Raw genomic sequence first — 27,446 nt, forward strand, 5'->3', positions numbered from 1 at the left:
CATGAGCCCAAAATGTAATATTGTTGGAATCATACTGACCTGGAGAATGAAAGTAAGGCCTCTTTCACACGAGCGTGACGGATTAGGTCCGGATGCGTTCAGGGAAACGCGCACCATATTGTAAGAAGGCTAACTCAGTTTTGTCTGCGATTACGTTCAGTTGATCAGTTGCGCGGGTGCAATGCGTTTTGATGCATTTTTCACACGCGTGATAGACTGAAGGTTTACAAACATCTCTTAGTAACCATCAGTGAAAAACGCATTGCATCCTCACTTGCTTGCGGATGCAATGCGTTTTTCACTGAAGCCACATTCACTTCTATGGGGCCAGGGCTGCGTTAAAAAACGCTGAATATAGAACATGCTGCATTTTTCACGCAACGCAGACCTGATGCGTGAAAAAAACGCTCATGTACATAGACCCATTGAAATGAATGGGTCAGTATTCAGTGCGGGTGCTATGCGTTCACGTCATGCATTGCACCCGCGTGGAAAACTCGCTTGTGTGAAAGGGGCCTAACTGGTCAGTTGTACTGCATAGGGAACACCGTAAAAACAAAACCCATAAAATTGTGGTAGAATTGCAGTTTTTTTCCAATTCAATCTCATTTTGAATTTTTTTTCTGCTTCCCACTACAATTTATGCAATAGTAAATGGTACCATTAAAAAGTACAACTTACAAACAAATAAAAAATAAAAAAATCCCAGGGTCCTCAAGAGGTTAATGTTAGTGTTGCTCTTATCCCACCTCTAAAACTCAGACTCCATCTGATCTCCTAATTGCAGTCATATGGTATAGAGACATTATAGCCCTCTCCACTGAAATGTATGGACTCTATGCAGTTATGGGGATCTTCAAACTATTAAATCCCTTAGATTCCAAAAGAGAGAGTCATACACGTCTCAACTTTTCTTGGCTGAGTAGGATTGTCAAACAGCCATCAAAGAGTCTGTTGTTTCCCTGAGAGGTGGATGTCCCAGAAGTAAGCACTGTATACACTATACATATAAACAGTGGCTACAAAATGTTGGCCCCAGGAGCACACTTTTGAAAGCCTCTCTAATATTTTTGGCTCTTTTAAATCTTGCTAAAGCCCTTCACTTCTCAGAGTTCTGGTGTAATACCATAACACCAATAATACTGGAAAACAATCAAAATGGACTGCTGCGCTTATTACATTTTCAAATGTTATATGATCTCTTCAGAACCCTACTACAGTTACTTTCACCCAGGGCAAAAGTTCATTTTGCTGCCCTAGCCCTGGATCTTTGTTGGTGTAGCTCCTGGCATGGCACTCAGCAGAACCCCTCTTCCCATGCCCCTTATCTGATTTATTAATTAATTCAATTTTCTGTGCTATTTTCTTGCAGGGGGATAACGGTGAAGCTGGTCAACCTGGACCTCCAGGAATAAGGGTAACAACAATGCTATTGCTCATGTGTGGAAAACATAATAAAAAATATTTAATGATTTTAATAATTTTTCATTTTACTTAAAAATGTAGGGTGAAGAAGGAGGCAAAGGAGCCAAAGGAGAGGTACTGTATGAAAAATACTAAAATGGCTTCTGCCTTCATGATGTGAGACTCTATTATCCCTGGGTTAAAGGGGTTGTCCTTATTTTATTTTTTCTTGTTCTTTGTATGTTTGTAACTAAGCAAATGTAAGGGGTTTTCAATTCGCTTACTAGTAGGCTTACTTCGCCTACAGTGGCCCCGTTTTCCTAGCTAGCTGAGGGTCACATGACCTGTGATGTCAGCTTCTTTCCCTGCTCTGATGAGGTTCCGTGCACAAGTCTGAGGGAGCGGGAGGAGCATGTCTGCCTCTGTGCATGGAAGGTCACTGTGAAGGCTGTGCTGGTTGGAGTGATACACCGCGCCCCCTGCACTACCCGGTCTGCTGGCTGAGTTGTCTGCCCTGTGTCTCCCCCCCCCCCCCCCCACTGGATTCTTCAGCAAAGTTTAACCCATTCTACCATCAGCAGCTTAGACCCAGTGTTGGAGACTCTGCCTCAGGTACTGAGCAGCTGCAGGGTTTCCTCATCTCCAGGCACTCAAGAGACAAATGCTGTGCACAGGATCTTCTCTCCCTCCTCACCCTGCAGACACAAAGCTGAAAAATACTGGAGGAGTTATCTCCTCAATACTCTTCTGCTGGCTGTGAGGAAGTATCTGCAGAGCATTGCACAAGAACAGGTGGGGGGAAGATCCTGTGTGTATCAGCCATGTCATTGTACTGTACTGCTGGAACTTGTAGTCCCACACATTGCAGCACCCCAGACCTGCAGGGTATAGCGAAGTGAGGTCACGGTTATGGGCAATCGAGGGTTGCTCACTATATTGGAGAACCCTGGGCAGGCATGCGGCAGTGAAGAAGAGGTAGACACAGTTCCTCTGGGGCACACTCTGTATGTAGGGACCAGGCCTGATGGTGGATGAGGTGCCCTGGATGTTACAGGTATTTTGAGTGCCTGGGGCAAGGTCCCTTTTGGATTCGTGAAGCCAGTGCCTGTAACGGTGGCACACCGAATTATAGTTGGAATAAGTGAGGTACACAGGTGGTATAGTGAACCAAACGTTGCTTTACTTAACAGTCCAACTTTGTACATGCAGATGGTAATACAGTCCTTTAGATCACAAGCAGGCTTATTTCACAAGATGGCAGGTATTGATCATGCAAGATACTCAGAGGGTAAATCCACAACACACTCAGAATCAGGCTGTACCTTTCCTCAGAAATAGCGTAGACTGTTCCTTTCTAGAACTCCTGTCTGGTTTCAATCCCAAGGCCCGGGTGCCTAAATGCTGGCTTAAATCCTTGGTATATATATATCTTCCTCTCGTATTAAATCCTTGCTTTGCTTCCTAAAGCATCTGCCTATCAGTGTTACTTATCTTTGCTTGTAATATCCTTGTTTGACTGGTGAAGGACTGTGGGTTTCTCCCAGGAGGTTCTGTCCTGCAACTGGGGTGTCTTTACTGAGCTAATCCTAGCCTCAGGAGCTTCAGGAAGACGAAGTAACTCCTCTAGTCCCCTGGAATGAACTAACTTCCCCTGTCTGGGCCTACCTATATATAACCAGGGCTCTCTGGCTCCCTCTAACGCCCGTGAGGCTAAACTGCACCCTGACAGGCCTGACACCAGTTAACACAGGGAAAATGCATACATATGACATTAAATGCAATTAAATATAACATTTCTGTCCCTTGTGAGTAGAAGTAACATGCACACCAATTGACCCTTGTGTAGTGCCCACCTTTACCTAGTGGGACACTACATACCACCACGCTATAACGTTGCCCGTCCTCGGCGCAACATGGAGGGGCCCTGCTCAGCTGGATACTGCACCTGAAAAAGAGAGATAAGGCAAAGCAGGAAAATACATCTACATTTGCAAAAATACATTATATGCATAAATCAGGAAGTTCCACTGGCTTAGGAACAAGTGACGGTGAAAAGGGGCGTCGTTCTCTTCTCTCAGGATAGTGTGAGGGAACAGGGGCGCTGACCTGGTGCAGCGTGTCAATAATACCAGGATAGTCCATAAGTGCAAATTGTCCATAATAGAACAGTAGACAAAATATAAAACAATTCAAAGTTCTTGGAGGCTCAAGGAACAAATATGAGTCCGTACCCAGGTTTCTTTCTTATTTTGGAGCAGTGTTACCAACAAGCTAGGCAGAGGAACTATAAAATCACAGAGGCTCACATACAATGGAGTCCATCTCTGCGCACATTTCTTTAAAGTAGCAATATCTCAGAGGCTCATGTACTTTTGAGTCTATCTCCGGGCACGTTTCCTTGAAATTTAATGTTGCATAATAAAAAGACAGCACATAAAAATAGCCCACATTATTCCATTGGCATATATATAAAAACAAGTGCTGTAATACCCTTAATCAACCTGAAAAGGGGGTTAAAGGGTTAAAGGTGCAACATAAAAATAGGCACAACTTGGTGTAATAGAGTAGAAGCAGGCAGGAGGTCCTGTAAACAGAATGGCTTTGCTGCAATTGGTATTTCAGTGGGTGACCACCACCACTGAGCCGTGGGTAACTGGCAGCAGCAACAAAGGACCAAAACAAAGGACTCCTGTCCTGGAAGGGTTAAATTCTCAGCAATGAGGTCCCTTGATGAAAGCAAATAAATCAACGGCCTAGCAGGCCAATTCACAGGGGCATATAATAATCACCTTGCATCTCAGTGGTGCTCCCTGGCTCTGCTTGTAGATGGGGCCTGTAATAAGCTTCCACAGGCGGATGTGCCCACAACACGGTATTGGGGGGGCAACTGCAACATAAATGGACCCCTAATAGGTATGGGCCCCATAGGCCTAGGGGTAATCACGGTTGCTGACCGCACCGGTCCAGGCATAATTATTGTAGGCTGTACTGGCCTAGGTACCGCCGCCGCAAGCGGTCCGGTGGGCTCTGGAATAACTGGCTCGGCGCAGCAAGTCACCGTGTGAGTGGGCCTTCTTGGGGGCCTCAATGTAGCTGCAGTAGCTGTAGGTGGCCGGCTGGTAGGGACAGGTACCCTTACCTCTTCCTTCCTCGGTGGCGTCTGGATTCTGGCGGTGGCAATTCTGCGTAACTCCCGCAACTTTTCCTCCAGACAGACGATCTGGTCATCCAGGCTCTCGGTCCCAGGATCGCTGTCCTCCGATGTCGCCGCCGGCACTTGTACCATAGAGGGTGCATCCTGCGCAGCCGCTGCAGGCTCAGGTGGCGCATCAGGTCTTTTACCCTTCCGGATATTGTCCAGGCATACGTGGAATCTTTCCAGGTTCTCCATCTCTTTAATGGTCTTCTCCCGGCGAGGCAGCTCAGGGGACGGATAGGGCTCACCCATTTCTCCACTACCGTTGGCTGCCAGAATACATTTGGGCCAATGAAAGAGCCCCGCTCTTGAAACGCATGATGGGCCGGTTCTGGAGAGCGCGCTGGTTCGTGCTCGCAGCCAGTATAGTCCTCATCTGCTTCCCAGTCCTCCAGTTCTTTTTTGGGACGGGTCACGGCAGTGGCATATGGGCCTCGCAGGCCCTCGGCAGGGGTGAACTCCACCTCTTCTCCCTCGCGGAGGTTATGCATATATTCGGAGAGGTAACTCCGCTTGACGGACCTCCGGTTTACATATAAGTCCCTGCCGGTGGTATAGTCTTGTATAAAACCGTAGCCACGGTTCTTGTCGAAGGCCACAACCAACCCCTTTCTCTTTTCCAGGCGGGGTTGGGTATCAGTGTGGCGCTCATGAACGGTCTTTGCCAGTTCCTCATAGTAGATCTTTGTCTTTGTCGTTTTCTTTATGGCGGCCTCCCGTATCTCTGCCATCAATGCTGACCACTTGAATGAGGGCTGGAAAAAGTCTCTCCAGGAGCCATAGTAGGTCTCCGGTTGCGTCCTCGGTGGCGGGCAGGCGGGTCTCTCCGGTCCCGGAGAGTAGGTCGGTGGAGCGTCCTCTGGCTCTACACCAATACGATCCATCTTTAACAACTCAGGCGCGGACATCCCAGCAGAGCAGTCTTCACTCTTCAACATGCTCGATCCTTCTCTGAAGAGCGACAGGGTGGCGCCAATAAGTTCAGACAGATCCTCCCATTGCACTGGGAGGCCGCCCCCCAGGTACTCCAGTATGGGGGAGGCGGAGTCCATTTCTGCAGACATGCAAATGTCCAGACAGGGCGGTGGCGCCGACAGATAGCCTTTTCCCGCTCTTTTCAGCAAAAAGGCGCCAACATTTACCGCCAATTCAGGATGAAGATGACGCAGCAGTAAATTCAAGCAAGCTAAGCGGCCATCTTGAGCAAAACGCTGTCTATTCACGGACAGCAAGCGGTGGCTTTAAATAAGCAGCAAACAGTCCAGAAAATATTATCTTCACACCGCTAATTTTTCCAGTTCTTTGGCCCAGCAATTTTTTATAAAACAATAGGGCTTGGTCACTTTAAGGCAATTTTTAGCACACAGTTGTATATCCGCAATGGCGCAGGAATGTTCGTCATCCTGTTCGTGACGCCAATTTATGAAGCACGCCAGACCTGCAGGGTATAGCGAAGTGAGGTCAAGGTTATGGGCAATCGAGGGTTGCTCACTATATTGGAGAACCCTGGGCAGGCATGCGGCAGTGAAGAAGAGGTAGACACAGTTCCTCTGGGGCACACTCTGTATGTAGGGACCAGGCCTGATGGTGGATGAGGTGCCCTGGATGTTACAGGTATTTTGAGTGCCTGGGGCAAGGTCCCTTTTGGATTCGTGACGCCAGTGCCTGTAACGGTGGCACATCGATTTATAGTTGGAATAAGTGAGGTACACAGGTGGTATAGTGAACCAAACGTTGCTTTACTTAACAGTCCAACTTTGTACATGCAGATGGTAATACAGTCCTTTAGATCACAAGCAGGCTTTTTTCACAAGATGGCAGGTATTGATCATGCAAGATACTCAGAGGGTAAATCCACAACACACTCAGAATCAGGCTGTACCTTTCCTCAGAAATAGCGTAGACTGTTCCTTTCTAGAACTCCTGTCTGGTTTCAATCCCAAGGCCCGGATGCCTAAATGCTGGCTTAAATCCTTGGTATATCTTCCTCTCGTATTAAATCCTTGCTTTGCTTCCTAAAGCATCTGCTTATCAGTGTTACTTATCTTTGCTTGTAATATCCTTGCTTGACTGGTGAAGGACTGTGGGTTTCTCCCAGGAGGTTCTGTCCTGCAACTGGGGTGTCTCTACTGAGCTAATCCTAGCCTCAGGAGCTTCAGGTGGACGAAGTAACTCCTCTAGTCCCCTGGAATGAACTAACTTCCCCTGTCTGGGCCTACCTATATATAACTAGGGCTCTCTGGCTCCCTCTAACGCCCGGGAGGCTAAACTGCACCCTGACAGGCCTGACACCAGTTAACACAGGGAAAATGCATACATATGACATTAAATGCAATTAAAGGGAGTCTGTCACCACATTTGAGCCTATTAGACAGATCCAATAGCGTTAATAGTGCCACCCAGAAGTTTAAAACGGTACCTTTGTTGCATATACCGGAGTCTTGTTTGAGCCAAAAATGAACTTTGTAGGTTCTGTAAATGCGCCGTCTCAAGTGCCCAGGGCGGCGTCTCAATCTTCCGAGCCCAAGACCGGACCTCCCCAACGGCTCATAACCCCGCCCTCCTTGTGCCTCTGCCCGCCCGTTTACACTCCTCCTCTCTCCTTTTCCACTGCGCCGCAGGAGAGAGGAGGAGTGTAAACGGGCGGGCAGAGGCACAAGGAGGGCGGGGTTATGAGCCGTTGGGGAGGTCCGGTCTTGGGCTCGGAAGATTGAGACGCCGCCCTGGGCACTTGAGACGGCGCATTTACAGAACCTACAAAGTTCATTTTTGGCTCAAACAAGACTCCGGTATATGCAACAAAGGTACCGTTTTAAACTTCTGGGTGGCACTATTAACGCTATTGGATCTGTCTAATAGGCTCAAATGTGGTGACAGACTCCCTTTAAATATAACATTTCTGTCCCTTGTGAGTAGAAGTAACATGCACACCAATTGACCCTTGTGTAGTGCCCACCTTTAACTAGTGGGACACTACAACATACAACATGAGTATCCCAGCAGTCAGACATTTCACTCAGGGCAGCAATTTTTGTCATCTTTGTTGACACCCACAAATATTCATGAGGCAAACCTCAGAGATTGTGGTTACATGCCCCCACAGCTCTGCAACTGCATGTCAACAAAGGGCCACAATAAAACTATAAATACTTTTTTTTGCCTAAAACTTGCTTCGTTGATGCTGACCATCAGCTTTCCAGTGCTTTATTTTATTTACATAACTCCTAACATTAGTCCCCAAGCAACATTGGTGGTGTCTGCTGGTGTTGGAGATAGTAGTACTGTGACAACTGGGAGCAGGGTGCACTGGGGCTAGTATTGCTGAGTGCTAAAAGGGGAGTGGGCTGGGCGAGGAACATGCTATGATTACTGAGGAAGGTGGGGGTTGTTGCTGTGAAGACTGGGGAAGTGGATTGAACAATGCTGTAACTACCAAGGAAAGCAGTTATCTCACTACGTATATCAGGGATTGGCAACCTTTGGCACTCCAGCTGCTGTGAAACTATAACTCTCAGAATGCACACATACTTGGTTGTTCTCATAACTCCGATAGAAATTAAAAGAGGATTCTGGGAATTGTAGTTTCAGAACAGCTAGAGTGCCGGAGGTTGCTGATCCCTGTGCTACATGATGGCAAAACCTGAAGTTATATGTAAAGCCCTGTTTGCACATCTCATACAGCAACTAAGGAGTCTGTACCTAGACCTGGCTAAGATTTTCCATGCCGGAAAGAAGACTCAGAATGAATAAAAGATAGAAAGATACAGATACTATATAACCAGAAGAATTTTGGAAGAAGACTTCTGGGCATTATATCATGTTTCAGTGTATTATATAAAAATGTCGCCACCTGCTGGCCACAGAGTAAACAGCAACACTTCATTATGTTGAATTCTAAATCAGTTTTACACTGCATTAATAAAAATATATATACTTTTTAGTAGTTTTTACACACACACAGGATTTATTGCATTTATTTCTCTGTAATGTGCCTACACTAAGATCTTTGTGTTTTTGTGAACTGCAGAAAGGTGAATTTGGCGACTATGGTGAAAAAGGGCAAGAAGGCATAAAAGGTGAAGCTGGTACACAAGGAATTCTAGGGCCTCGTGGTTTTCCAGGGGAAATAGGCCCACAAGGAAGATCTGGAATACCTGGTATTCCAGGAAAACCGGTTAGTAGCAACATTAGCCATAAAAGCTACATATTCTAGAATTAAAAGATTGTTGTTTTTTTTTGTAAATTAGGCTCTGTTTACATCTCTACTAGTGATTTCCGTAGAATTCCATTGACTTTAATGGGGTCCATTCAGTTTCCATCATGGTGTCCTATCTTTTTATTGAACAAAATAGCGCAGCACATTTCACTATTTTGTCTATTGTTTTTTAACAGAATCTGTAACGCAGATATGAACACAGCTTTATCACAGGCTCTGTTCATGTCTGCGTACAATGCCTCACTGCAGGTCTACTGGACTGTACTTACAGCATTATGTGAGTACCGTTCAGTAGATCAGCGATCGGGCAGGAGTACACAGCAGCATAAATCATTATGATACTGTGAGTTCATGTCAAATGAGCAGTGGTCGGTCCAGGATATACAGCCATCACAAGGGGTGTGTTTCCCGGACTAAACACGTGCGTGTCAAACTGGCCAATCTTGCAGTTCTATTTTTGCCGTAAAAAATATTGACTCCAATGTTATAAATGGAAGCCATAATGCTAGTGTAAATTTCTTCCATGGAAACTATTACACACAATCCTGGGATGGGTAGAGGTTTTGCCGATTACTAACATGTATCCATCCAGTCCTCTCTGCTGGTAAAACTGAAAAATTTATGTTTTTTGCTATAGGGAAAATCAATGACTGATGACCATGTCATGAAGTTGTGCAGTAATTTATTGCGTGGTAAGTCATAATAACAAGTTAGTCATAGATTTATTAACTTAGTGAATATGACTTGTGCTAAGATCATAATGTAATATATAATGAACTATGTGACAGCACAGTCTTGCTCTATTCTAACTGTATTGGAATCCAAGCTTCACTTAGTAGATGATTCTCATGGTGGTGAAGGCTTCATCCATAAAACTCTTTATATATAGTATACCTAACTATACATAGACTAAAACTATAGATAGACTTCAGAATAATCTGCTTCTGTTTTAAGCAGACAGTATGTTTCTTACTTTTCCCTGTTTGATGTGCTATGCATTCCCTTTTTAGAGCAGCTACCTTCTTTACTTCATAATATGAGCCCAAGATGTCCACCTTGTGAGGGAAAGCCAGGGCTCCCGGGGATGCCTGGTATCCAAGGAAAAGCTGGTGATAGAGGACCACCCGGGTACCCAGGAAGAGGAGGCAGATCTGGATATCCAGGAGTTCAGGGATTAACAGGACTTCAAGGAATTAAAGGTGACATTATAAAAGGATTTATTACAAGTTCTTTACCGTATACATATTTTGTGTTTAAATTTACCTTTTTTATAAAAATTACATAGTCTCCAGACGAGTCCGAAAAACCCTTAGAGTACATCCAGTTTACAATTCAGCCACTAAAATAATGTTGAATTCATAATGACTTAACATATAGTTATGTCTTGAAAATGAGTAAATCTGTTTATTGCAGGAGATAAAGGACCAAAAGGAGAAAAAGGTTCTAAAGGAGAACGTGGCATAGGAGAGCAAGGACCACCAGGAGCTCAAGGTATAAAAAATGTGAATTACTGTATACATGATAAAATGAAACAGGTATAAATCCACAATATCTAAAATTATATTGCTAAATCATGTCAACAGAAATAATCCCAAATGCTAAATACTAGAGGTTAAAAAGAAAGTTACCTACCTACACCTAGATTTGGCTGTAGCTTTTATTGCATGATACATTTTCATTTTTACTTGTATGACCTGTCAATGAGACAGGTTCTTAAGAAAAGCCTAGGTGGAGTCTGACCTATATGCCCAGAATAATGGACTCCAAATTTCCATACTTGGCCAGGTCATCGGCTTCAGCACCCACCTCTTATGTCCTGTGACTGTCTCATTGATGCGTATTAATTCAGAAGAAATGGACGGCACTGCGCTTTCATTAAGATCCGGGTGCACGGTCAGCAGGTCGGATCCCCATCAAATTATAATGAATGGACCGGCACTCCGGAATTTCTTTGCAAAAAAAAGACTTCTTTATTCGTCACCCATATGTGACGCGCGTTTCGGCACAGACATGTGCCTTTGTCAAACAACAGCTACTATCACCTGTTGTTTGACAAAGGCACATGTCTGTGCCGAAACGCGCGTCACATATGGGTGACGAATAAAGAAGTCTTTTTTTGCAAAGAAATTACGGAGTGCCGGTCCATTCATTATAATTTGTCTCATTGATGCGTCACAAAAGTGAAAAAAAAGGTGATGTCGGAGGGAAATCTTAAAAAAAAAAAATTCTAAGCAGAAAATTCAAAGATTTTTGTTTATTGAACATTATTCCTTTGCAAATTACATAAAGAACAATCTCTAGTACACAACAATGGATATTATTTTAAATGAATTTGTACTGATACCTGACAGGATTACCTGGAATTAATGGAAGCAATGGAGAAGGACTGGTTGGACCTTCAGGAAATCCTGGAAAAAATGGAGTACCTGGAACTCCAGGAAAGCGTGGATTTCCTGGAACTCCTGGAGTTTGTGACCTATCTTCATGTCTATCTGCATATGGAGCTAGGGATGACCCTTTCAGAAAAGGACCAAACTTCTGAACTTCTGGAAAAGTCTGATCGTTTGAAGACTTCATCCTGTATATCATCTCAGGAAAAGGAACTATTTGATGTGTTACAGTGTACAGCAGCTGGTTTGTACAGTACGCATAATACAGTATACATCTTGCACTGATGTCTTCATGTCATGTCTTGCATCTCGTTTTCAGTGGACTACTTTAATCAAAAACACGTTTACCTTCCAGTGTAAGGCAGACTGCAGTATTGTATTACTCTTACAGAAGTTGTATTCCTATTATTTTTTCCATAGGACAATAGGAGGAATTTATAAATGTTAAATTATCTGACATGCTCTGGGCACACAGGATCAGAGCTGCTGAACTAATGTCTAGTACATTTGAGGAGATAAATTCCTTCAAAATATCATCTTTGATACCTGTCCAGTTTTTAACCAATTACCTCCCCTTATTGTCTGTGCTCTCCTGACTTCACCGCTGGTTTTCTTTTTTTATTTGCCCTGTCCATTGTCCCTCCACTGTCCCATTTTGGCACCCAATATGGCTATCTGTAGTAAATGTACAGGGAAGAGTAGACATCAGCTCTGTTCAGTGGACGTTGTCTTCTGCCTCACTGTGATGCTATGACACTCTGTAACCCAGTCATTTCTGAGCCACCACCCTTGCGAACACAGAATTAATCTGCTGTCTGGATCTTCAGGTCTTCTGCCTGTGACTTCTTCACCTCCGTTCACAATGGCAGTTGCTCCAGTATAACTGGATTACAGAGGCTAAGATCAGAGTGTCTCCAACATCACTATAAGTCTGCACTGACTGGACAGCGTCACAGAGAGGCAGATAACAATATCCACTGAGGGCAGCTGAGGTCTCCTCCTTCCTGTGATTGGTTAAAAAACAAAACTGAGGACATGTCCTCTTTAAAGAGGTTGTCTAGTTTAGAAGGTAAGATGAAAAAAGATTGTGATTCCTCAGTGGTTGATACCTTTTAATGGCTAACTGAAAAGATGATAAAATTTCAAGCTTTCGAGGCTACTTGGTCCTCTTCATCAGTTTAGAAGGAAGATTGTCTGCAAAGAGCAGCCCTCACTCTGGAGGACTTGGCTTGTTCAGTCACAATACAGAGCCTCCATCTATCCTAATGTTCTATGTAGGCAATCACTCCATTTGTCACGGGGACTTGTAAAATCATAGATGAACAAATATATGAACATGAAGATTGAGGTAGAAAGTCAACAATCTGAATTGATTATAACACTGGATGTACTCTTTGTAAGGTAATGTTAACATCTGCGACTTATCTTTCCTTCAACAAAAAACAAGATGCCTTGCTGGATCTGTCATACAATCGAACCCAAGAGATGCTTGACAGAACCAACTGATTTACAATGGAGCCCATTGCAGTTCTGATGTTTCTGTCATTTTGAGGGTAACACAGCTTAATATAAAGACATGGCCCTGACACTTTATAGACATCACTGACTTGTATGAGATATCAACAGACAGACAAGGTAACAAGAGGGAAATTTACATGTTGATGACTCTCATATCAGTTGCCCCTGCTCATAAATACCTACTAAACAATAAAACATACCCACAGATTTTACTACCAAAATGAGATATAAATTGCCTTTGTAATCCTATCTACAGTTTTGATGAACAATTTAGGATAAATCTTCTATTATTGAGGATACACTTTTAGACCATATGTTCCCAGATACATAAGTGTGAACAATAGTCTTTATTAAATCAAACATATATACTATTTATATACTTATGACTAGTTAACATAGTCATTTTTTCATGGATAGCAGCACAGAGCGTTAAACTGGTAGCGATCTGTCTGCCCACAAACTGCCAGTTGGTTTCAGTAGCAAACAGCAGAAGTGTGAATTAAATTCTGGACTATTAATGGTACGTTAAAGGGTTTTCCCGTGACAGAAAGTTATAGGATATTACTATGATATGCTATGACGGGGGTCTGACTACCGAAAATCACACAATCCGGAGACTAAAAGCAACATATCACTAGTTTAAAGTTGCACCTCTTCGAAGTTTTCCCCTACAGCAGTCTGCCTTCATAGCTGATGGCTGAGACCATGGTCCGAGCATGGAAGAACTGGTGCTAAACTAGCCCTTCATTCTTAGGGTGGGTCCACATGTTGGTTTCTGTGGCAGATTTTTGGGTAGTTTTTTGAGCCAAAAGCAAGAAGTCGTTTGGAAGGGGATGAACAATTTAAAGGAAGGACTTATACTTCTGCTTCCTGTTGGATTTACTTCTGACATAGACTCAAAAACTGCCCCAAAAACTTGCACAAAAATCCACCCTTAGGGTCCATATGTTGGGACTAGTGTTGTGCGAAGCGAAGCATTCAAAACGGAATTCGGTCCAAAGTTTAGGAATCCAAATTTCATTGTGCTTCATGGTAACGAATATTTGGCGAAAATCAACGTGTTACAAAGTGAAAGTAAGAAGCCTGGGAATATAAGATCACCTATAATGCAATCCACACATAGCCATCCCATGTGATGTCACAGCCCTATAAAACCCTCATCCCACATGGTCTCCACCATGTGACGTGGTGCTCATGTGCTAGGGACAGTGTTGCTGAAAATTATTAATAGAAGAATATTGGAGCAGGGAGAGTGCAGGCAGAGTGTAGGGAGACGTATTCTGCATCAGTTTTATTTATTTATTCCTACATTTACTTATTCCTACAGCAGCTATAAACTAAGATATGTAATTCAATACCAATAAGATGGTCTTTATTATTCCAGTTCCAGTGTGCCAATCTGCACCCCTTAGGGGAAGCAGGTCTTAATGATGACCATCTTCATCTTTTGCTGCTTTTACTTCTTCCAAATTATCCTTTAAAGTCTCCATGTCCTAGAAAATTCAGCAAGATGCAGAGAGAGGAGGATCTGAATTTTCCTGATGACATATACTCATCGATATTAGATGATGTGGAAAAGGAAGAAAAGCAGATGGCAAAAAAAGGGCTCCCACCTGTAGGAATGGAGAGTGCTGGGGTTGGAGACGTGGGTATGCCAGAGCCGATAAATAGTCTGTGTTTACTTTCAAATAACCTGCAGGAGATTGCGGGCAAGAACAGCAATAATATGCATATTGTCCCCATACCAGCAACAGCCCCTGTTTAAAGGTGCATTAAAGGTGCCGCGTGACCATTAACAATGAAGGACTATACAGTCCAGTCTTCATTATTAAATGAAAGGCAGCTGCAGGCTAATTAGCCGTGTGGTTCTTCACCACACCATGGCCGAAGTCTGCCCGCAGCACAGCTGCTCCGTGTGGCCATGCCATCGCCTGGGTATACCTGATTTATAGTGATTCATGTTGAATTAATTCGTAACAAATCAAATTTCTTGGCTAACTTCGGGACACTCACCAATCCGAAAAGGATGGTTTATTCTGGTGATATTTTATTACTTTCTGCAATGGGGGGAAATTTTTTTTGGCACATGACAGATTCTTTGTAGAACTTTAAAATTCTGTTCTATAAAACTGACTGGGGCTGTTAAAGTACACACATGGGGTTTTACAGACCCTATTGAAATGCATGGAAAGTTGTGAGCATGCCCTGTATCACATATGGTCGCTAAATATGACAGAATTTACTGTAAGTACAGCAGTGTACTGGCAAGGTAACACAACTAATTTTTACATTATATCATTATATACGGTAAACTGAAAAATTGAGGTTTAAGGTAAAATAATGAATTAAACGTATTCATTAAAATGTTTACATGAATCTTAAATCATCAGTATTACAATGTTTCTTTTATATTTTACTTTGTCGAAATCATTGTTTAATGACAGATGTGATCCTTCTTGTACATTTTATGGGCTGTTCTTATTTTGTTTCTGTCATAATAAAACATTTTTTACTTCTCTTGTATATTTCTATTATGCCATTAATGTGAATGAAAAGCACCAGTAATATACAGTAAAATGATTTTATTGCATGATAGCATTATGAACTTAAGAATTCAGGGGAACAAAAGGCTCAATGTTTTCAACCCACCCCTTTAAAAAAAAAAATTAAAAACCCCCATTAAAACTAACGGAGAAATCCATGATTCAGCACTAAGTACCACTCTTGTGCTGGGCAAAATGGATAATCGAAAAGTTGCAAGAAAGCCACAAATGAGAAAAAAAAGTCACACCTCTAATCCACATGGCCTCTGTACAGTCTTCCCCAATAAACTTATCACGATAGGCACACACGCAGCACGACACGAGGAGGCAATCTGCAATTCACTGCACCCGTGACCTTTAATGTGACTGTAAGGGGTTACTCCGCTTCCACACATGCTTTCATGATTGCCTAATGCATAAGGCTGCCAAGTAGTTAAGCGACCCAGGCAAACACACAATAAATTCAAAAAAATAATTATGACTTTGGACTTTCAAATATTATGAGGGACATTTACAAAACTCTTTATGCCGCTTTTGTTGCAAAATATGGTAAATGCATGTGTGCACCATAATTTGCTACTTTTTAAACTTCTTGCCACCACTAAAAGGGGAGTGGCTTCACGGGAGGGTGGGGTTTAGCACAGCCTGCCAGATTTACTATAACTTATACCAGAAACTGGAATAATTTATACCTGGTTGGCGCATGGCAGGGCAGAGATGTGCCTAATTTATTAAGAGGCGCGTGGACATCAAGACGTATGGGTAAGACAGTCTTGATAAATGTATGAATTTATACGAATGAACTATGACTCCTAGCACAACACGATTCATAACAGCATTTATACAAATAAGATGTAACTCATATAAGACAATTCATAACACTTAGCCTTTCGCTCCAATATTGTAATCACATGTATCATCATTACATTCAGATTTGAAATTTCATTTGATTCTAAAAACTCGTTCCTGGCTGTTATTTTTATTTATTAATTAAAGCGCCATTCATTCCATAGCGCTGTACATAGGATAAGGGGTATACATACTGTACATAATAGAGACAATTGCACTAAGCATGAAGAAGACGAGTTACAGACTGGTACAGAAGGAGAGAGGGCTTACAATCTACTGCCCGCGAGGGCTTAATCTACAAGTTATGGAGGAAGGACACAGAAGGTGAGGGTGAAGCTGGTCATGGCGGTATAGAGGCAGCAGGGTCACTGGTTGTAGGCTTGTCTGAAGAGGTGGGTTTTTAGGTTTCTTTTGAAGGATTCCACTGAAGGTGAGAGTCTGATATGTTGGAGTAGACAATTACAGCGTATGGGGGATGCACGGGAGAAATCTTGGAGGCGGTTGTGGGAAGAGGTGAGGAGAGGAGAGAAGGAGGTCTTGTGAGGATCGTAGATTACGGGTGGGGATGTATCGGGACAGTAGCTCAGAGATGTATGGCGGAGACAGGTTGTGGACGGTCTTAAACGTATTGCGTTAGTATTTTGAACTGAATTTCGCTGGGCAATGGGGAGCCAGTGAAGGGTTTGGCAGAGGAGCAACAGGGGGAGAGGTGGATTAAACGGGCAACAGAGTTGAGGACATTGTCATTGATTGTATGTACATATAGCCATTCACACATTTCTGTGTTTCTAGTCTGTTGGTTTTCAACTTCTCTCTGTATACTATTTGGCATGACACCTGCACATGCCATGGCAATGTTTTGTTCATACTAGTCACCAAGCTGATGGGTATAGGTAAGTACGTATATGTTAGGCTACTTTCACATCTGCGTTTTTGCTGGATCCGTCATGGATCAGAAAAACGCTTCCGTCATGATAATACAACCGTCTGCATCCGTTATGAATAGATCCGGTTGTATTATTTCTTAAATAGCCAAGACGTATCCGTCTGTAGAACCATTGTAAGTCAGTGAGGGGCGGATACGTTTTCTTTTGTGTCAGAGAAAACGGATCCTTCACCATTGACTTACATTGTGATACGAGTAGCGGTGCACGTGTCTCAGGGCAGGTGTAGATAAGGAGAAAAGAGACTGGCACTCACTTGTTTAGATAATCTTGCTGTGATTTATTGTCACATTCCAGTCACGCGTTTTGGCATACAATCTGCCTTTGTCAAACTGTGAGTCGTGATCGATCCGTCTTGCTCCACATCCCAGGACGCACTCAGAAACGCTGCTTGCAGCGTTTTTGTGTGCGTCATGGGAACGCAATGAAACGGAATGGAGTGTATTTTGGTGCACTCCGTTCCCTTCAGTTCAGTTTTGTCCCCATTGAAAATAAATGGGGACAAAACTGAAGCGTTTTCCCCCGCTATTGAGATCCTATGATGGAAAACGCTAGTGTGAAAGTAGCCTAAGCCTAAGGCGATGCAGCAATTTCCGGAACACTTGGTACCGGATCAGGCATTAAAGGGAACCTGTCACCTCTACTATGCTTCCCTCACTGAGCGTTTCTAAATGTTCATTGTGTTACCCTAAACATTTAAATTACACTTTTAATTTCATTTGCAGACGAATTCAATAAGTATTATGCATTTTTGTACTTCCCGCATTTTATGCAAATTGACATAAAAGAGTCTTACTTGTGTGACCATAGAAGAGTCATATTTTCAAACTCTGACTCATCTCAGGGTAATTTGCATATGTATCAAATCGTTTTTTTTACACACTAAAAGCACACAGAGCTATGGGGACTGGGTATTGCGGATGTGCTAGCGGCCATCTAGCAACCCATGTCCTCAGCGCTATACCCAAAATCCCGGTGACAGGTTCCCTTTAATACATCTCTACGGCAAGTGCAGTATTATTCCGGGATTTTGTCCGGAAAAAATACAGCAGCATGCTGCGGTATTTTGTCCGGTGAAATACCGTACAAGGAATGGAACGGAAGACATCCTGATGCATACTGAACAGATTGCTTTCCATTCAGAATGCATTGGGACAAAACTGATGCGTTGTTTTCCGGTATTGAGACCCTTTCCCGGATTTCAATACAGGTAAACAATAACGTTAGTGTGAAAGTACCCTAAGGCTTTTAAAAAAATTTTGCTTGGAGGAGGAGCATGTGAGCGCATGCAGGAAGTAGCGAGCGCTGCTCCCTCCCAGGGCTCGGCTCAATGCTGGTGTGTTTTTGGTGCGCAGAGAAATGCACACCAATAAGCATCCCGACTTGTAAGGCCCTCTCGATGGCGCTGTGAATGAATCCCTCACCTACCTGTTTCCCAGCCCCCCCCCCCCGGTGGCAGTGTGAGTGGCGTCGGCACTGGTGTGGTGGAGCGGTGGAGGAGAGCGGACGTGGGAAGCGGTGTGTGGAGCGGTGTGCGGAGTCCTGGCGCGACCAGACAGTGGGTAACAACAAGTGGAGGCGGCCTGGAAGCGGTGCAGGGAAGCGGTGTGTGGAGTGGTGTGCGGAGTCCTGGCGCGACCAGACAATGGGTAACAACAAGTGGAGGCGGCCTGGAAGCGGTGCAGGGGAGCGGAGGAGAAAGTTGTCTGTAGGCCTCCATCTGTGATTGCCTCTGAAGACCGCTCGAAGCAGATCCGCCTGAGGAGCCGTGGCCAGATTTAGATAAGTACTGGGCAGGGTGAGAAAGTATCACTGTGGATGGTGGGCTTAACTGATGTAAGCTATATGCTATTTGCGGAGATTCTACAGTCTAAGCCCCGGTCCTCGCACCCGAGATAACGAAATCTGCCCGCAAGCCCCCTGGTGAAGGACAGTGTATCGTATGAGGGCAGTGGCTTTAGCTGAACTGGGACATAGATCTGTCTGAAGCGAGCTTAATGTGGGGGACCCCTGCAGTTATTTGAAAACTTGGAAATGCAGGAACATCTTGTGAACGGGGTGTAGACAGTCTTCCCTTTACTGCTCTCTGTAAAACCCACAGCTACTTAATGTTTACAGCAAAATCAACATTTATTATATGTACTCAGCTGTATGTATCCAGCTAAGGAGAGTGTGGAGACACGTGGAGAATTTTCCGGGAAGGTTGTGTACTAACTTTTGCAAGAGCTCTCCGCTATGGACTAACCAAACTTTGTGAACTAATTCCCCCTTTATCTCTAACAAGCATTGTCTCACAGCTCAAATCTAACTTTTCCTCCACCCCTGAACTAACATTTGTGGTATGATTATATGTCCAGTCAGATGGGGTGTTGGGGTGAGATAAAGCTCGAGGAAGATTATTTGGGATGAGCTGGTGCTTAGTTAACAATTGCTTTTAGTATTTTGTGTGTTCTGTTTTGTCCACCTCCCCCACGAGGTACTGTGTTAAGGGAGAAGGAGTGTAGTCAGAGAGGAAGAAGGTTGGTGGGAGGGGATCAGGACAGATAAGTTAAAAGGATATGGCAAAGAATACAGGGGCTAATCCAACACCTTAGTGCACTTGGACGTGCCGAGGTGTGTAGTCACACTCCCAAATATAAATCTAATTCCTATGTTGACCGGGTATATTTTTCCTTAAAATATAACTTTTACTAGATATGGCATAAAATATATAATAAGTTAAAAAAAACAACAGTGAGCAGATAGACTTGATCCCTACATGCCACGTTTCATCCTCATCATAGGACTCATCAGGAGAATATAGTAGTGAAGTATCACATCAACTCCTAACTCATAGGAGGCACCAGATTAAGTGGGCATAATCCGCATTTTCCATTCTGCATTTACAGCATCTAGAGTCTCTTGTTTTATACATCCTGCTCAACACACAGGGGGTTATATATGTACGATGGAGAATAAAGAACTGAATCAGCCAGAAATGGCTCGATATAGTGACCCTTTTTATACTTTTATAAATAAATCTCCAATCTATAGTGTTAGAATCCGCTTCTTGTGCCCATTTACCTTCACTCTTAAATTTAATCACACCCCCCAACCATTAATGATGGCGTGGGTTATGGTGGCTAGGGAGTGGGGGGCGGATAGACCACCAAATATTGAAGAATGGAAGAGTCTTTGTGAGAGGGTACAGAGATACGAATATATCTGTAAGATAAAAGAAAGTAAAAGGGAAAAATAGGAGAGGGAAAAGGATAAAGAATCAAACATTACTAAACAAATAAATAGTGAACAAAGGAAGATTGAAGCCCCCGGTATGAGATCATGAAATCAATTTTATCTGGAAACACCTAAGACAACCGAGGGGGGGGGGGGGGGGGGGGGGTTATTTACCTTATTTACCTTTTTTATGCAAAGTGAAATAACGATATGATGGTAAATATGATGTTATCAATGATAATCATGTAATATTTATTGTTTGTGTATATTTTTGTTTCTTTTTTGCTTATCTTTATATTGAAAATGAAAATAAAAATATTTAAATATAAAAAAAAACTATGATCTCATCCTGCAAAAATGATACCCTACCTAAGACAATCGCCCAAAAACTGAAAAAACGATGGCTCTCAGACTATGGAGATACTAAAACATGATTTTTTTTGTTTCCAAAATTATATCATTGTGTAAAACTTACATAAATAAAAAAAAGTATGCATATTAGGTATTGCAACGTCTATAACGACCTCTTCTATAAAAATATCACATGACCTAACCCCTCAGGTGAACACCGTAAAAAAATTAAAACGGTGTCAAAAAAGGCATTTTTTGTCACCTTACATCACAAAAAGTGTAATAACAAGTGATCAAAAAGTCATATGCACCCCAAAATAGTGCCAATCAAACCATCATCTCATCCTGAAAAAAATATACCCTACCTAAGACAATTGCCCAAAAACTGAAAAAACTATGGCTCTCAGACTATGGAGACACTAAAACATGATTTTTTTAATTCAAAAATGCTGTTATTGTGTAAAACATTAACAAATTAAAAAAAGTATACATACTAGGGCTTCTATTCTGAAATTACGCCTCCATTGACAGATCTGAAACCCAGATCAAAACGGACCCTTCCTTTCTCTCAATTTAAAAATATTGAAACCTTTGTAGATCTTGTCTGCCAAGAGATAGACAAATTAAAAGTGAAAACAGATACCATCCCGATAAATTTAACACCTGAGGATTCTGTCGCCCTTGAAGAATTAAGATCCAACAGGGAGATTGTGGTAAAGCAAGTGACAAAGGGGGAAACATAGTGATCCTAGATCGGGGTGATTGCGATCAGATGGTGGATAGATTATTATCAGATAAGGAAATATACAGTATAAGACTCTCAAAGAAAATCCAACAAGTAGATACCTGAGTGAACTGCAGAAAATTCTGAAAACAGCAAGGGATCAATACCTAATTTCAAAAGAAGAATCTGAATTTTTAAATAACAAAAGCCCCACGATCGCGACGTTTTATGCACTGCCAAAAACAAAAATCCAATACCCGGGTGCCTGATAGTTTCGGGTAATGATTCCCTGACTCAATCGGCAAGCGAGTATGTGGATGCTATATTGAGACCGTTTGTTACATCATTGCCCTCGTACATAAAGGACACCACTGATGTACTGACTCGAATCAGCGGCATCTCACTATCGACATCCACATACTTAGCCAGCCTAGACGTGGAAGCGCTTTATAGCAACATCGAGCATGAATTAGGGATCAAAGCTGTCAAATACTTTCTGGACACCAAGAGCATGTGCTTCCATGAACACAACAATTTTGTTATAAACTTATTGAGATTCATACTCACTCATAACTACTTCCTATGTAACGGTACCTTTTACCAGCAGATGAAGGGTACCGCTATGGGGATACCGTGTGCACCGACTTTTGCAAATTTATTTTTGGGGTGGTGGGAGGACACTATTGTTTTTTCAGAGACACTTGCACATTCCACAAGTCACATATTATTTTGGGGCAGATTCATCGACGACGTTTTGTTATTTTGGGAGGGCGACAAGCAGGAATTTATTGATTTTGTCAATGTACTCAATCACAATGACATAGGGATGCACTTTACTTTTGAAATTCACCCAGAAAAAATCTGCTTTTTGAATCTAATAATCCAAAAAGGAGAAATGGGCCAAATTTTAACAGAGATCTACCGCAAGCCGACCTCTACAAACAGTCTCCTCCACTGGTCTAGTTGGCATCCTACTACATTGAAAAAAGGAATACCAGTGGGACAATATTTGAGAGCGAGGAGAAACAGTACTACCGAAGAGGCCTTCAAAAAAGAGGCCGATGAGCTCTTCAAACGATTTAGAGCGAGAGGGTACCCGCGGAAAAGTTTAAAAAGGGCATTTAATCGCGCCACAAATGTTAAAAGAGAGGATTTATTATCCCAAAAACACAGGATTCCTACACAGGATACCAAAAAGATAAGGTGCATCGGAACCTATGACTGCAACCATCAACAAATAATGACAATTCTAAAAAGACATTGGAAAATACTCACCAGCGATGGAGATTTAAGTACGGTATTATCATCATACCCCAGCATCACATATAGAAGGGGACAGAACATCAGGGACAAACTTGTCCATAGTTTTTTACCTACAAGAGAAACAAAAAATGAAAACTGGTTAAAATCCAGTATTGTGGGCTCCTTCCCATGTGGAAACTGCACATTTTGTAAATATATCCTGAGAATCTTAACCCCTTAGGGACCGGGCTCATTTTCACCTTAAGGACCAGGCCATTTTTTGGAAATCTGACCAGTGTCACTTTAAGTGCTAATAACTTTAAAACGCTTTGACTTATCCAGGCCATTCTGAGATTGTTTTTTCGTCACATATTGTACTTCATGACACTGGTAAAATGAAGTCCAAAAAAATTTTTTGCACAAAAAAATACCTAATTTACCAAAAATTTGGAAAAATTTGCAAATTTCAAAGTTTCAGTTTCTCTACTTCTGTAATACATAGTAATACCCCAAAAAATTGTGATGACTTTACATTACCCATATGTCTACTTCATGTTTGAATTATTTTGGGAATGATATTATATTTTTTGGGGATGTTATAAGGCTTAGAAGTTTAGAAGCAAATCTTGAAATTTTTCAGAAATTTACAAAAACTCAATTTTTAGGGACCAGTTCAGGTCTGAAGTCGATTTGCGAGGCTTACATAATAGAAACCACCCAAAAATGACCCCATCTAAGAAACTACACCCCTCAAGGTATTCAAAACTGATTTTGCATACATTGTTAACCCTTTAGGTGTTGCACAAGAGTTATTGGCAAATGGGGAGGAAATTTGAGAATTTCATTTTTTTGTCTAATTTTTCATTTTAACCCATTTTTTCCACTAACAAAGCAAGGGCTAACAGCCAAACAAGATTGCATCTTTATTGCCCTGACTCTGCCGTTTACAGAAACACCCAATATGTGGCCGTAAACTACTGTACGGCCACACAGCGGGGCGTAGAGTGAAAGGTGCGCCGTTTGGTTTTTGGAAGGCTGATTTTTATGGACTGGTTTATTTACACCATGTCCCATTTGAAGCCCCCTGATGCACCCCTAGAGGAGAAACTCCCTAAAAGTGACCCCATCTAAGAAACTACACCCCTCAAGGTATTCAAAACTGATTTTACATACGTCGTTAACCCTTTAGGTGTTGCACAAGAGTTAACAGCCAAACAGGGTTAACAGCCAAACAAGACTGTATCTTTATTGCCCTGACTCTGCTGTTTACAGAAACACCCCATATGAACCCAACTAGAACCCAACGATCGTTCATGGGGAGGCGGGCGGGGGATCGCGATCCCGCCTGCCGCACCGCCCGCCACGCCCCCACCGCCTGCGACACCCCCCCTGCACCACCCGCCGGCATCAAATCGTGCAGGGGTGCAGGGGGGGGGGTGAAAAATATTGATTTTAGCCACTCTAAAGTTTCTGATCCCCGCGGTCAGGGACCGCGGGGATCAGAAACTGCAAAAAGCGCAGCAAACCGCAGGTCTGAATTGACCTGCGGTTTGCTGCGATCGCCGACACTGGGGGGTCACATGACCCCCCCTGGCGTTGTGACAGGATGCCGGCTGAATGATTTCAGCCGAAATCCCGTTCCGTTTAACCCCTGGGGCGCCGGAATGCCTATTTAAAAGTTAGGACGTACCGGTACGTCCTTGGTCCTTAAGGACTCGGGAAATAGGGCGTACCGGTACGTCCTATGTCCTTAAGGGGTTAAGAACCCAGTTGATGGACGTGAATATACAATTAGAGATATGTGATAACCATATATACCAACATGCAGAGAACCAAGCATGTAGTATAGAGTGACCAGTAATGTATTAAAGTACTAATAAAGTACATTAACTCACATATAGGGGTTAGATCTGATCTTGATAGTCTATTGCTATGGATCCAGAATCATCATGATTCATTGTCAATCCTATTCAGGATGACAGATAAATGCAGAGGGAGGAGGAGCCTGAGGTCGGTCTAGCGTGACGGACGTCTGATCAAAGTGGAGGGGAGGAGTTACCAACTGTAGGAGGAGGAACCCGAGGTCCGTTCGAGATGACGGACGGCCGACGCGAGCTGAGGGGAGGAGACACTAGCGTCGCAGAGCCGATGACGTGTTTAGAACAAGTAAGCGCATGACATGACAGCAATACTACCTACCAACAGCTGATGGGCTGACGCACCCCCCAGCGATAGTAGGAACGTGATTATTGGCTTGAAGTAGGAGTGGGGCGGAGACTTGTTATGCATAAATAGTGGTCATTAGGAGCGTGTGCACGCTAAGGACCCCACTTCCCCTGACGAAGCCACAGCAGTGGCGAAACATGTCGGGAGGGGTGCCATAGTGTAGTGGCAACTTTTAGACAGAGTACAGAGAGTGTTTAGCAGGTGAACATAGGATTAGTTTTAGACCAGATAGCGGCAGTGCAAAGGCAACTTGTCATCATCCAGCAAGCTCAAGCAGAGCAGTACAGCAACATGAGGCTCAGTTTAGAGTTGATTGTGCAGTAGGAGTGACCACTAAATTCAGCCACTGTGATACGAACCAACTGCCAGTACATAGTAACACAAACTTAGTAGAGAGATCTGCTGCCAACTGGTGGACAACATTGCCAGTTGTTACAACAAGATACAATCTCCTCCAAGATAATAAGGGGCAGATAATACTTGTGGTGTCTGAACAGTGGAGATAAACAGCCCGCTAACCAGTGGCTACTAGTAGTGATCACCAAACTCAGTCACCGTGATATAAATCAACTGCCAGTACACAGTAATACCAATTTAGTAGAGAGATTTGTTGCCAACTGGTGGACAACATTGCCAGTTGTTGCAACAAGATACAATCTCCTCTAAGACAACAAGGGGTAGATAAACAATGGTAGGTAGATGCGAATGGAAAACAGCGGCACTACGCAAACATATGAATCACCTATGCCCCTTGTAATATAGAAAGTCCTTAGACCAACGGCTTCACCCATAGACCAGGATCGTGGTGCTCAGCATGTGTGGAGATAAACTGAATGGACAATGGAGATGAAAGACGCGGCACTCACTGGTGAGTGCCGCGTCTTTCATCTCCATTGTCCAAGGGGTAGATAATACCGGTTGTGACTGAACAGTTGATATAAACAGTCCGCCAAATAAGTGGCTACTGTCCAGTAACACGGTGTACTGTGTGATACAGTACAAATCACATCCAATAAACATAAATCAATTCAGAACTGGCCCATGATTGTGGGAATTACATATAGTGGAAGCCATTGCACGCCTGGTCTCACTGAATACATATGAGTATATTAAATTAATTCCCTGCACTGAGTACCTTCCTGGCCCAACTACCTAGAAGGGAATATACACTGCTCAAAAAAATAAAGGGAACACTTAAACAACACAATGTAACTCCAAGTCAATCACACTTCTGTGAAATCAAACTGTCCACTTAGGAAACAACACTGAGTGACAATCAATTTCACATGCTGTTGTGCAAATGGGATAGACAACAGGTGGAAATTATAGGCAATTAGCAAGACACCCCCAATAAAGGAGTGGTTCTGCAGGTGGTGACCACAGACCACTTCTCAGTTCCTATGCTTCCTGGCTGATGTTTTGGTCACTTTTGAATGCTGGCGGTGCTTTCACTCTAGTGGTAGCATGAGACGGAGTCTACAACCCACACAAGTGGCTCAGGTAGTGCAGCTTATCCAGGATGGCACATCAATGCGAGCTGTGGCAAGAAGGTTTGCTGTGTCTGTCAGCGTAGTGTCCAGAGCATGGAGGCGCTACCAGGAGACAGGCCAGTACATCAGGAGACGTGGAGGAGGCCGTAGGAGGGCAACAACCCAGCAGCAGGACCGCTACCTCCGCCTTTGTGCAAGGAGGAACAGGAGGAGCACTGCCAGAGCCCTGCAAAATGACCTCCAGCAGGCCACAAATGTGCATGTGTCTGCTCAAACGGTCAGAAACAGACTCCATGAGGGTGATATGAGGGCCCGACGTCCACAGGTGGGGGTTGTGCTTACAGCCCAACACCGTGCAGGACGTTTGGCATTTGCCAGAGAACACCAAGATTGTCAAATTCGCCACTGGCGCCCTGTGCTCTTCACAGATGAAAGCAGGTTCACACTGAGCACATGTGACAGACGTGACAGAGTCTGGAGACGCCGTGGAGAACGTTCTGCTGCCTGCAACATCCTCCAGCATGACCGATTTGGCATTGGGTCAGTAATGGTGTGGGGTGGCATTTCTTTGGAGGGCCGCACAGCCCTCCATGTGCTCGCCAGAGGTAGCCTGACTGCCATTAGGTACCGAGATGAGATCCTCAGACCCCTTGTGAGACCATATGCTGGTGCGGTTGGCCCTGGGTTCCTCCTAATGCAAGACAATGCTAGACCTCATGTGGCTGGAGTGTGTCAGCAGTTCCTGCAAGACGAAGGCATTGATGCTATGGACTGGACCGCCCGTTCCCCAGACCTGAATCCAATTGAGCACATCTGGGACATCATGTCTCGCTTTATCCACCAATGTCACGTTGCACCACAGACTGTCCAGGAGTTGGCAGATGCTTTAGTCCAGGTCTGGGAGGAGATCCCTCAGGAGACCGTCCGCCACCTCATCAGGAGCATGCACAGGCATTGTAGGGAGGTCATACAGGCACGTGGAGGCCACACACACTACTGAGCCTCATTTTGACTTGTTTTAAGGACATTACATCAAAGTTGGATCAGCCTGTAGTGTGTTTTTCCACTTTAATTTTGAGTGTGACTCCAAATCCAGACCTCCATGGGTTGAAGAATTTGATTTCCATTTTTTAATTT

At 43.5% G+C, this 27,446-nt stretch overlaps 1 protein-coding gene across 1 annotated transcript in view; it reads left to right on the forward strand.

Annotated features, from left to right (window-relative positions):
• LOC121002531 (collagen alpha-1(XXI) chain-like) overlaps positions 1-11,358 on the forward strand; it is a 124,024-nt gene extending 112,666 nt beyond the window's left edge. The window contains exons 22-28 of the mRNA XM_040433976.1: positions 1,373-1,417; positions 1,507-1,539; positions 8,628-8,774; positions 9,454-9,508; positions 9,827-10,015; positions 10,230-10,307; positions 11,168-11,358. Coding sequence (XP_040289910.1) covers positions 1,373-1,417; positions 1,507-1,539; positions 8,628-8,774; positions 9,454-9,508; positions 9,827-10,015; positions 10,230-10,307; positions 11,168-11,358 — 738 coding nt within the window. The remainder of the gene's footprint in view (positions 1-1,372; positions 1,418-1,506; positions 1,540-8,627; positions 8,775-9,453; positions 9,509-9,826; positions 10,016-10,229; positions 10,308-11,167) is intronic.
• The last annotated feature ends 16,088 nt before the right edge of the window (positions 11,359-27,446 follow it).

The sequence above is a fragment of the Bufo bufo genome, chromosome 5, assembly GCF_905171765.1.
Source record: "Bufo bufo chromosome 5, aBufBuf1.1, whole genome shotgun sequence".
NCBI lineage: Eukaryota > Metazoa > Chordata > Amphibia > Anura > Bufonidae > Bufo > Bufo bufo.